This window comes from Bufo gargarizans, chromosome 4 (genome assembly GCF_014858855.1).
Source record: "Bufo gargarizans isolate SCDJY-AF-19 chromosome 4, ASM1485885v1, whole genome shotgun sequence".
Taxonomy (NCBI): domain Eukaryota; kingdom Metazoa; phylum Chordata; class Amphibia; order Anura; family Bufonidae; genus Bufo; species Bufo gargarizans.
In genome coordinates this window covers 169,344,637-169,356,890 of record NC_058083.1, presented here as the reverse complement: position 1 = coordinate 169,356,890, position 12,254 = coordinate 169,344,637, and the positions used below count along the sequence as shown (strand labels likewise).

Genomic DNA, 12,254 nt, shown 5'->3' with positions numbered 1-12,254 from the left:
GGGCTGTATACTGTGGGGGGCCTGTATACTGTGTGAGACTGTATACTGTGGGGGGCTGTATACTGTGGGGGCCTGTATACTGTGCGGGGCCTGTATACTGTGTGGGGGGCCTATATACTGTGGGGGGCTGTATACTGTGTGGGGGGCTGTATACTGTGTGAGGGGCTGTATACTGTGTGAGGGGCTGGATACTGTGTGGGGGATGTATACTGTGGGGGGCCTGTAAACTGTGTGGGGCTGTATACTGTGGGGGCCTGTATACTGTGCGGGCCCTGTATACTGTGTGGGGGGCCTATATACTGTGGGGGGCTGTATACTGTGTGGGGGGCTGTATACTGTGTGAGGGGCTGTATACTGTGTGAGGGGCTGTATACTGTGTGGGGGGCTGTATAGTGTGTGGGGGCCTGTATAGTGTGGGGGGGGCCTGTATACTGTGGGGGGGGGGGCTGTATAGTGTGGGGGGCCTGTATAGTGTGGGGGGGCCTGTATACTGTGGGGGGGGGGCTGTATAGTGTGGGGGGCTGTATACTGTGGGTGCTGTATATTGTGAAGTGCTATACTGCTGTACTGTATAGTGTGGGGTGCTGTATCGTGTATAGTTTGGGGCAGCTGTATACAGTGAGGTGCTATACTGCTCTACTGTATACTGTGAGGTGTTGTATACTGTGTGGTGCTGTATACTATAGGGTGCTATACTGCATACTGTGGGGTGCTGGGGTGCACTGGAACACTAGGGTGAGCCGAGCCCTGGTCTCCTTCCTGCAGAGCGGTGCCCACTTCCAGCCTGAGCCCAGAGCCCTGATCCTGAGCCGCTGGAGTCTTCAGAACTGGAAGTATTTACAGTCATTCACTGTACTCTACCAGATGTAAATTTTTGCTCAGGGTCCAATCAATATTAAAGACGGCCCTGCCCGGCGCTGAGTCCAGCCATTGGCTAAAGAGGTGGACGTGACCCCGGTCATGCAGGAAGCTTACGCCCAATGAAGATAGCCTGGGTGGAGACACTGAGCCCAAACAGTGGTAGGGAGCAGAAAAGCCAGCTGGGCAGGGTGGGACCATGTAAAAAGGTAATACTAAGCCTGGATAGCTACTTTGCAAGACTTGAAACACAAAGTATTATATTTTATATTCCTAAGGCTGGGTTCACACCTGAGCGTTTTACAGCGTGTTCCTACGCGCTGTAAAACGCTCAACAAGGAGAAACCAATGATTCCCTATGGGAATGGTTCACACTTGGGCGTTTTACAGCGCGTACGATCGCGCTGTAAAACGCCCGACGCTCCAAAAAGTACATGAGCGACTTTTGGGGCGTTTGTGGCCATAGGACACTGTAGTGAATCACACAAACGCGCGTCAAACGCGCGTTTACTATTACAAAAACGCGCATAAAAATGCGCGTCAAAAACGCGCGTAAAACGCGCGTTTGCGCAACGCTCAAGTGTGAACCCAGCCTTAAACTCCCCTTTGCACTGGCAGATGTATGAACTAGCAGGCTAGAGACGTTCTGTGGGGAAACACATCTATCTCTTGAACGTTAATAATTGTAACACGTTCACACAGCACATTGAGCTTTTCAGCGTCGCCTGGCCTGCACTTGTAGTACCATAGGCGACCACTAGACGTCGCTGACATATTTGCTCGCGCTCTCCTTGCCGGTGCCTTTCTGTTCTCCTTTATCCGCTCGCTGCTCTCGGGTCTCGGGAAGGGTTGAGCTTCAGCTGCGTGACTTTCCGGCCTGTCAGGGGAGAGGCGGCCGTGCCGTGAGCTGAGTCAAGTCGCCATTTTACGCCGTCTTTTCCGGCTCTTTACACGTATCTGGTAAGGTAATCGGTGCCCCTTTTAGTTTGGGGGTACAAGGTAGTGTCCTCATTCATTTCCTTTTTTCAGGTGTAGGTCGTGTACCTGACGATGCGCAGGCCGCACCTCACCTTCTGCTGTAGCACTGTTAGCCCCAGCATGCCCTCCACCTCCGAGCTCGGCACCTGACCCTGAGGAGGACAGGCAGTGCAGGGGTTAAAGGTCCCAGCAGTCTAGTGTCATCATCTTCCCAATCTGTATATTATTCCTCTAGCTGCCGTATTGCTATTCCTCTAGCTGCCGTATTGCTATTCCTCTAGCTGCCGTATTGCTATTCCTCTAGCTGCCGTATTGCTATTCCTCTAGCTGCCGTATTGCTATTCCTCTAGCTGCCGTATTGCTATTCCTCTAGCTGCCGTATTGCTATTCCTCTAGCTGCCGTATTGCTATTCCTCTAGCTGCCGTATTGCTATTCCTCTAGCTGCCGTATTGCTATTCCTCTAGCTGCCGTATTGCTATTCCTCTAGCTGCCGTATTGCTATTCCTCTAGCTGCCGTATACTACTTTAACGCTAGTGTTGTAGACGGGATATACTTCTGGTAAAGCTGTGGTGTACAGAATTGTGCGGCAGGCTTGTCATATAAGGTGGAGTAAAGCTCTAATTGGCGTTTTGTTTTTATGTAGAAGAACTGAGAATTGTAGACGACATTGTCGCCTCTGGCCGATGATAAGTGATTGGCGACCATATGTAAGTATAGTTCACTGGTATAATGTCAGGAATGTCTAGTATTGTGGAAATGTCTAGTTGTGTCGACACCTGAATAAACGTCTTCTGCTATGAGTTTTTTTCCTTAACCCCTTAGGGACCCATGACGTACCGGTACGTCATGAGTTTAAATTGAGATTGTGGCGCCTCAGGGGTTAATCCGCACAGGATGCCGGCTGAAATCATTCAGCCGGCATCCTGTCACAACGCCTGGGGGGGTCATATGACCCCCCCCGTATCGGCGATCGCAGCAAACCGCAGGTCAATTCAGACCTGCGGTTTGTTGCTATTTCTGCTGTTTCTGATCGCCGCGGTCTGGTGGGAGGTGCAGGGGGGGGGGGGGTGTTGCGGGCGGGCGGTGCGGGAGGCGGGATCGCGATCCCCCGCCCGCCTCCCGCCGAATAATCGTTGGCTTCTAGTGGGTATACCAGGGTGCCAGCACATTGCTGGCACCCTGGTATAAACGGCTGACATCTGTGAATGGATGTCAGCCGTTTAACCCTTTCCATACAGCGGTCCGTACGGACCGCTGTATGGAAAGAGTTAACAGTAAGATGCGGCTCCCTCCCTCTCCCATCGGGGGGCTGCTGTGCCTTTGCAGCCCCCCCGATGGGAGAGGGAGAGAGCCCCTAGACAGCCTCCCGAAGCCCCAGTCCTTACCCTTCCCCGTCTGCGAAGTTGTGGCAGACGGGGAAGGTTCCCATGGCAACAGGACGCCTGCTCAGGCGTCCTGCTGTCCATGGTGCTGAACAGATCTGTGCTGAAAGCATAGATCTGTTCAGTGTAAGTAAAATACAGTACAGAACCCTATATAGGTTCTGTACTGTATTATGCAGACACCAGACCCACTGGATCTTCAAGAACCAAGTGGGTCTGGGTCAAAAAAAAAGTAAGAAAAAGTGAAAAAAAAGTGAAAATCAAAAAACACATTTATCACTAATGAAAAAAATAAAATTCCCTACACATGTTTGGTATCGCCGCGTCCGTAACGACCTGATCTATAAAAGGGTCATGTTACTTTCCCCGCACGGTGAACGCCATAAAAATAAAAAAATAAAAACTATGAGAAAATTTAAATTTTGCCCACCTTACTTCCCAAAAAAGGTAATAAAAGTGATCAAAAAAGTCGCATGTACGCCAAAATAGTGCCAATCAAACCGGCATCTCATCCCGCAAAAAATGAGACCCTACCCAAGATTATCGCCCAAAAACTGAAAAAACTATGGCTCTTAGACTATGGAAACACTAAAACATCATTTTTTTTGTTTCAAAAATTAAATCATTGTGTAAAACTTACATAAATAAAAAAAGTATACATATTAGGTATCGCCGTGTCCGTATCGACCGGCTCTATAAAAATATCCCATGAGTTAACCCCTCAGGTGACCACCGTAAAAAAATAAAAACGGTTTAAAAAAAGCAATTTTTTGTCATCTTACGTCACAAAAAGTGCAATAGCAAGCGATCAAAAAGTCATATGCACCCCAAAATAGTGCCAATAAAACAGCCATCTCATCCCGCAAAAAATGAGACCCTACATAAGATAATCGCCCGTGACAACCTGCTCTATAAAATTACCACATGATCTAACCTTTCAGATGAATGTTGTAAATAACAAAAAAAAAACGGTGCCAAAAAAGCTATTTCTTGTTACCTTGCCGCACAAAAAGTGTAATATAGAGCAACCAAAAATCATATGTACCCTAAACTAGTACCAAGAAAACTGCCACCTTATCCCGCAGTTTCTAAAATGGGGTAACTTTTTTGGAGTTTCTACTCTAGGGGTGCATCAGGGGGGCTTCAAATGGACATGGTGTCAAAAACTAGTCCAGCAAAATCTGCCTTCCAAAAACCGTATGGCATTCCTTTCCTTCTGCGCCCTGCCGTGTGCCCGTACAGCAGTTTACGACCACATATGGGGTGTTTCTGTAAACTACAGAATTAGGGCCATAAATAATGAGTTTTGTTTGGCTGTTAACCCTTGCTTTGTTACTTGAAAAAATATATTAAAATGGAAAATCTGCCAAAAAAGTGAAATTTTGAAATTGTATCTCTATTTTCCATTATATCTTGTGCAACACCTAAAGGGTTAACAAAGTTTTTAAAATCGGTTTTGAATACCTTGAGGGGTGTAGTTTCTTAGATGGGGTCACTTTTATGGTGTTTCTACTTTAGGGGTGCATCAGGGGGGCTTCAAATGGGACATGGTGTCAAAAAACCAGTCCAGCAAAATCTGGCTTCCAAAAACCATACGGGGCACCTTTCACTCTACGCCCTACTGTGTGCCCGTACAGTAGTTTACGGCCACATATGGGGTGTTTCTGTAAACGGCAGAGTCAGGGCAATAAAGATACAGTCTTGTTTGGCTGTTAACCCTTGCTTTGTTAGTGGAAAAAATGGGTTAAAATGGAAAATTAGGCAAAAAAATGAAATTCTCAAATTTCATCCCCATTTGCCAATAACTCTTGTGCAACACCTAAAGGGTTAACAAAGTTTGTAAAATCAGTTTTGAATACCTTGAGGGGTGTAGTTTATAGAATGGGGTCATTTTTGGGTGGTTTCTATTATGCAAGCCTCGCAAAGTGACTTCAGAGCTGTAGTGGTCCCTAAAAATTGGGTTTTTGTAAATTTCAGAAAAATTTCAATATTTGCTTCTAAAGTTCTAAACCTTGTAACATCCCCAAAAAATAAAATATCATTCCCAAAATAATTCCAACCTGAAGTAGACATATGGGGAATGTAAAGTCATCACAATTTTTGGGGGTATTACTATGTATTACAGAAGTAGAGAAACTGAAACTTTTAAATTTGCAAATTTTTCCAAATTTTTTTTAAATTTGGTATTTTTTTATGCAAAAAAAAAAAATTTTTTGACTTCATTTTACCAGTGTCATGAAGTACAATATGTGACGAAAAAACAATCTCAGAATGGCCTGGATAAGTCAAAGTGTTTTAAAGTTATGAGCACTTAAAGGGACACTGGTCAGATTTGCAAAAAATGGCCAAGTCCTTAAGGTGAAATAGGGCTGAGTCCTTAAGGGGTTAAGAGATGATATGGCACAGATAATCCTTTTTCCATTAGGGACCCTTCAATTTACTCTCTACTGAACCTGGGTGTAAATCCTGCTCCAAATGGCAGCTCACACTCTAGAGCAGGGATGCCCACCACGTGGTGCCGCATGTGACCCCCCCCCCCCCCCCCCCCCCCCTGCGGGGCAGAAATGCATCGCGCGAAGCAGCATACCAGCTCCTGCACTTGAGCAGAATGGGTCGCTGGCTGTGGGTGACAGCAGTGGCGAGCGGCTGGGCGACTGAATAAGCTGATTGGTGGAGGCGGCGGAGCAGCAATTCCTGCCATGGTCACCACCAATCGGCTCATCATACAGGGCAGCAGTGCAGAGAAGAATCACAATGCTCTTCTTTGAGCTGTACTTTGGAGGCAGTGCACAGGACATGTGGGCTGGTGGCATTTAGCTTCAACGAAACTGGATTGGCAGGAGGCAGTAATAACCAATCACTGCCGTCTTCTGTAGTGTAGAAAGCGCTGATTTATGAATAGGAGGCAAGATGGGTGTTGCCACTTTTCTGGGTTTTTCCAGTAAAAAAATTCTTAAGTTCCTGCTGCATGGCTCCTGAAACAGAAGATGCATACTAACATGCTCCCTGCCCTGCTGCATCGGTTCTCTGCACTGCCCCTGGCACCTCCATCTTCCGGGCCCTGCGCTGTTTACACCTGGCACATAGTCACATACACCGCTCCAGTCAAGGATCGGCTTCAGCGCTGACATCCTGCTTGTCGAGTCATTGGCTGGAGCGGTGCAAGTGACTATGCCCATGTACTGCCAGGTGTAAACAGCGTGGGGATAGGAAGATGGAGGCAGTAGGGGCAGTGCGGAGGACCAGTGCAGGTAAGTTTAACTCTTCGGAATCAGGAATGTGCTATTGATAATCAATATAACTAAATGAAGGCGGAATGAACTGTGGTAGTGATAATTCCTCCCCGTTCATTTTGCATTGGCTTGTGTAAGAGGCCAATAGAAATGTGCGATGATCGATATTTTTTTTTATTTGCTGCCCCTTGAAATAGTGATGTGACAATGTGGCCCTCAGGCCAAAAAATGCAGTGCCCCACTGTTCTAGAGGAAGACCATGCTCAGCAACTGAAATCGGTAACCATCAAGGTGCTGTGAAATTCTTAAAGGGGCTGTCCTGTTATTTTAGACTCATTCCTCTGTATAAGGCCCCTTGAACACGACCGTATGACTTTTTCAGTATTTTGCGGTCCGCAAAAAAAACGGATCCTCAAAAAATACAGATGGCATCCATGTGCATTCCATTTTTTGCGGAACGTAACATCTGGCCCCTAATAGAACAGTCCTATCCTTGTCCGTTATGCAGACAATAATAGGACATGTTCTATCTTTGAACGGAAATACGGAAACGGAATGCCTACTGAGTACATCCAGTTTTTTTTGCGGACCCATTGAAATTAATGTTTCCATATATGGACTGCAAAAAACAGTACGTAAAGAGGAAAAAAAAGAGCAAGCAACAACTCCCACTTCGGAAGACCCATCCTGACCATGAAATACATGACAAGTCCCTCATATGAATGGAGACCATGTAATACCATATTTGTCCTGTAGAGCCCCCTAGAGCCTTAAGGTACCTTTTACGTGAGGCAATGATCGGTACGATTGTGTGCCGAACGAGTCGTTTCTAGTTGTAGTGAACGTTTCAACAATGACCCTTTAGACGTGCCGATTATCGTTCTCAAAATCGTAATTTTGTTCACATATTCCATAGTTTGTAAAGCAGACTGTTGTGGACAAATAAATCATCTGTAATCGTGCGTGCAGTGAACGATTCCAGTTTTCACGTATGAAATTAACTGATTTTTATGCCCACACAATTGTCGCCCTATCGCTCAGTGTTTTACACCTCTCCCGTGCAGTTTCACTCAATTTAATGATAATTTACACAATAATCGGCTAGTGTAAAGGTACCTTTAGCAATCATCTGATTTTCCAGACAATACAACCTCTTACTCCACAGGATTGATGCAGTTCACGGAAGCAAATGGCCCCTCAAACACACTCACCATCCATTGTGTTGACGGGGACCTATGAACGGAAAAAGGGATTGTCCAAACCAATGAACTTCTCTAGTTTTATTCAGCTGTTTTCTATTGGTTTCTGTCTTTATATTTCTCAGTAATTTATGAGGTAAACTAAATGCCTGATTCTGTTCTCAGACTGTAGAGATATGAATGAACATCCTAAGAAACGCAAAAGGAAGACCTCTTTTCCTTCTCGGTATGCAGGACAGGCTCCAGCTGTTTCTTCTACAGGTAATGCCCCAAGAGCAGTCCTTTCCATACCCGGAAACACATCCACATCATAAGGGCTCATGCAGTAGTCCCGCGGGCGGCCCGATGCGCACAGCCTCATAGTACCCTACGATGCTGTGCGCTCCCGTACGCACGATGTATGCCGCTCACGGACGTTATGTCTCGGAGGGCATACAGTCATGTGCATGAGCCCTAATCCTCATAATAAAAAGCATACTTCTAGCCCTGTAATTCCAGAATGTGCATATGTCATAATCTCCTCCTATATATTACTTCTGTAAATACCAGCTTGTTTTTCCTCTCTTCCTAGATGTCCCTCTTCTGGTTAAAACAGTAGAAAATAATGGAATATATTTTGATCACTGTTACAGTGTCTGTTCTATAATTCAAGCTGATCCTAAACTTCCAGAAAGTGAAGGTGAGGAAAAAAAACAACAACTGATATTAGGATAGAAAATCTAAGTGATCTCAGTGAAACATTAAAGGCACATTATGGACAGGATGACATCAGTGAAAACAAACATGTAGCCCAAAGATTTAGGCTGTGTTCACACCTGTGACCCTACACTGGATACTGACAGATCCCGTTCTAAGCCAGTGGTGTCCATTGTATCTGGCAGACCTTTATGACTCTTAAAGGGGTTGTGCAGTGGCTTAATATTGAAGACCTATTCTCAGGATAGGTCATCAATGTCAGATCGGTGGGGGTCTAACTCCTGACACCCCCTCCAGTCACCTTTTTGAAGGGGTTATGGTGCTTGTATGAGCGTTGCTTCCTCTGCAAAATTACCTGCGTGCCATTTCCTTCGCAGCTGCAGTGTAATTACAAGTGCTCGTCCCATTCAGGTGGACATAGCTGTACCCTATAAACGTTATAGTTAGTGTTGAGCAAAGTGAGCGTCGGATGCTTCATCCAAAGTCACTTCATTCAAAACTTCAGTCAGTCTCCGTACAGTATTAGAATGTATGGGTTCCGATCACAGTCACATGTGACCTCGTTGAATAACTTCGTTTAGTTGATTTTAAAAGTGGAAAATCAGTACCTTGGAACCAAAGCCAAGCTTGGTTTCAAGTTTTCAAATCAACTACCGAAGTTATTCAACAAAGTCACGCGCGACTTTGCAAAAAACTTACTTCGGCTCATCAGAGCCCATACATTCTAATACTGTAAAGAGACGGATCTTCCTACAGTAGTATTCCGACGTTTTGAGCGATGCTTTATCAGAAATCACTTTGTTCAAAACTTTGGAATAATACTGTACGGAGATCCGTCTCCGTACAGTATTAGAATGTCTGGGCTCCGATGAGCCGAAGTAAGTAATACTAGTTATAGTAGCATCTTCTGTTTGATTCCTTGAGCAGGAGGGATTGTCCCCTTGTCCGCTGTAGTAGAAAGCGATGTTACCACTCTTTGACAATTTTAGCTTCCATTTATGTTTTTTTTAGGTCACTTTCACACAGTCAGCATTAGGTCAGTATTTTGGATCGTATTTGTAGACCAAAACCAGGAGTGGACCCTACAGAGAAAAAGTACCACGGACAGATTCCATGTTTTCGACCCAATCCTGGATTTGGTACTGGCCAAATACTGATGGTGTGAAAGTGGCCATGGGCTTTGATTAGTGCATAACTTGGTTCCATTGCCCGTCCAATGTCCAATGCATTTGTGTTAGTCACAAGTCCTTTGTAGATGTGGTTGATGGATTGTGAATAAATGAAATATTAGAAATGTTACTCTGTTTGATTCTTAGAGGAACAGCCCAGTACTAATGGAGAAAGCAGAGAGATGTGCGAGTCTCCCACACTAATCCCCCAACCAGTTCATGAAGAAGCAGTTGTAGAAGTCCACACTGAAGAGCCAGAGTGCGTCCCATCCCCTGTCAATGAGGAGGAAATAAAAGATGTCCCACTTCAGATACAAGAGAGCCCGGAAGGCAGCCCCTCCTCCAATCTGACAACCCCTCAGAAGTGGCCATTGCTAAGGGCCAACAGCAGTGGCCTCTTTCGTTGTGAGCAGTGTGACTACAACAGCAAATACTTCTCCGATCTGAAGCAGCATATGATCCTGAAGCACAAGTGCGCAGAGTCTCACATCTGCAAGGTATGTAAGCAGAGCTTTCCCAGTGACGAGCTACTGCTGGAGCATGGGAAAGTGCACGAGGAGGAGGAGGAGGAGCAGCTGAACTGTAAGCACTGTGACTACAAGACCAGCTCGTTTGAGAACCTCAGTCACCACGTGACAGATGTCCACTTCAATGACTTTTTCTACTGGTGCGAGCAGTGTGATTTGCAGTTTTGCACAAGTAGTGAGCTGTACCTGCACTTTCAGGAGCACAGTTGTGATGAACAGTACTTATGCCAGTTCTGCGAGCATGAGACCAATGACCCAGAGGAGCTGCATAGTCACGTAGTGAATGAGCACACGTGCCGTCTAATAGAGTTAAGCGATGCCTATAACAATGGAGTACATGGACACTTCAGTCTATTGAATAAAATTACCTTTGATAAATGCAAGAACTTCTTTGTATGCCAGGTATGTGGCTTCAGCAGCAGGCTCCACACCAATGTGAACAGGCACGTGGCCATAGAGCACACGCGCTTTTACCCACATGTCTGTGATGACTGTGGCAAAGGGTTTTCTGGCATGTTAGAATACAGTCAGCATTTAACCCTGCATTCATCGGAAGGTGTCTACTTGTGCCAGTATTGTGAATACTCAACAGGTCAGCTGGAGGACTTAAAAACTCACCTAGATTTTCGGCATTCTGCAGATCTGCCCCACAAGTGCAGCAGCTGCCTTCTGAGATTTGCGTCCGAAGATGATCTTAAGACCCATCTTCCAATACATGAGAACACCTGAATCATTGGACATTTGGCATGTTAAAGACACATGTTCTGGCGTCTGCCAAGAAATTACTGTATGAGATCCAAACACTTCAGTGTCTCCTCAGACTCCTCGGTCCTTTCTTGTGTAGCAGGCTTTATAGCCAGCTATGGACTGGACTTCTAATGATTTGATTCCACCATTCCCAGAAGATATAATTTGTGCAAATGATTAAATGAAACACTCTTGTTTCTAAAGCAGTAGTATAAACTTTGTAGTGAGAAATGATGGAAATAAAATAAAGCCATCCCTGCATGCTCGGTGAATATCAGACTTTCTATATCTATGTATTCTACCTGAATTTGTTGTTACCTTGTGAAAGTGTAAATGAAACTGTAAGACACTTGATTCCCACGTGTGAAACCCTCAGTGTGAGGCTGAATGGAAATAATGGAAAGCATTCTCTGTATGTCAGCAAAATATTAAATTGGGGGAAAATAAACCTTGTCATTTGATTTGCAGTCATTGTTGATGTGCCAAGGAGTCTTCTGATATGCATACTACATATAGTAAAGACGAGGCTCACATCTATGGTATAGGTTTCAGTCTCTGTTGCAGATTCTATTAAAATAAAGGACCAAATACCGTTATCCCTCCTGGGAACCCATCAGGCAGCATAATCCAGATCAGCTATTGTATGCCAGAAGAGAGAGGGGTCCTTTCTCTGCAGATGTGAACCTAGCCTCACTATACATGTGTATGGTACAGTCATGATTAAGCGTTCTTAGAAATTAGTAGGTAATTTTCTATATAGTAACAGGACATGGAGATGTATTGCTTGGCTTTTGTATGTGGTCAACACTGTAGAAAATAGAAGGCATCTCCTAGCATTTTAAATAATTGACCAAGGACTCAAAAGAATCTGTGTTATGGCCAATGTCAGCAGAGGAAGAGTGCTCTAAATATAATGTCAGGGGGGAAATGATTCTAATGTTTGTAAGGCATTTAGACACTTTTGACATGGAAAAACTATTTTTATATGTTAGAGGTTACCTTGGGGGGGGGGGGGGGAGTTGCCTGCAGTCTGTCTGCAGTCTTTATTCCTTCATTCATGTTCAGATCCCCCGATATTCAGTTTATCACTTGCTCAGAATTTTCTCATGTAGATGTCTCTCCAGTTAATACATGCTGGATCTGTGTGTCTAGGATGCTGCTGCTGTTCCCTTACAAACTGCTCTCCTCTGTCACACAGCTGCCACATACAACTTCCTGCTGCTATCTCAAACACTGAGGGAGCCGTCACAAACAGGGGCAGTGCTTTGATGGATTTAGGATGGCACTGTCTGGAAGCTATGGTGCTCACAGTAGCACTGTAGTGTCATCAAACAGCTGATGGGCGGAGATGCCAAGCATCGGTCACCCGCCAATTACATTCTGATGACCTATCCTGAGGATAATTCATCAATATTATGACCCAATGTTTACATCACGTTTTTATGTTTACAGGGGTTGGCCAC

General features: G+C 45.1%; 1 protein-coding gene across 3 annotated transcripts; it reads left to right on the top strand.

Annotated features, from left to right (window-relative positions):
- Positions 1 to 1,674: 1,674 nt before the first annotated feature.
- Positions 1,675 to 11,243, top strand: ZNF639 (zinc finger protein 639). Of its 3 annotated transcripts, none has more exons than XM_044289461.1 (5): positions 1,675 to 1,818; positions 2,485 to 2,545; positions 7,818 to 7,913; positions 8,224 to 8,331; positions 9,665 to 11,243. In XM_044289461.1, exons 3-5 carry the CDS (start codon positions 7,829 to 7,831, stop codon positions 10,771 to 10,773), a joined length of 1,302 nt encoding a protein of 433 aa, XP_044145396.1. In that variant the 5' UTR covers positions 1,675 to 1,818; positions 2,485 to 2,545; positions 7,818 to 7,828; the 3' UTR covers positions 10,774 to 11,243. The 3 variants fall into 3 exon arrangements, with proteins under 3 accessions (XP_044145396.1, XP_044145397.1, XP_044145395.1); XM_044289462.1 differs by having other exon boundaries at positions 2,482 to 2,545; positions 8,285 to 8,331; XM_044289460.1 differs by having other exon boundaries at positions 2,482 to 2,545.
- Positions 11,244 to 12,254: the final 1,011 nt, after the last annotated feature.

Excerpts from the sequence above, each read along its gene's own strand:
- ZNF639 (XM_044289461.1), top strand. The coding sequence starts at position 7,829 with ATGAATGAACATCCTAAGAAACGCAAAAGGAAGACCTCTTTTCCTTCT. Across the intron at positions 7,914-8,223 it reads TCCAGCTGTTTCTTCTACAG|ATGTCCCTCTTCTGGTTAAA; the intron begins GTAATGCCCCAA and ends CTCTCTTCCTAG. Across the intron at positions 8,332-9,664 it reads TAAACTTCCAGAAAGTGAAG|AGGAACAGCCCAGTACTAAT; the intron begins GTGAGGAAAAAA and ends TTTGATTCTTAG.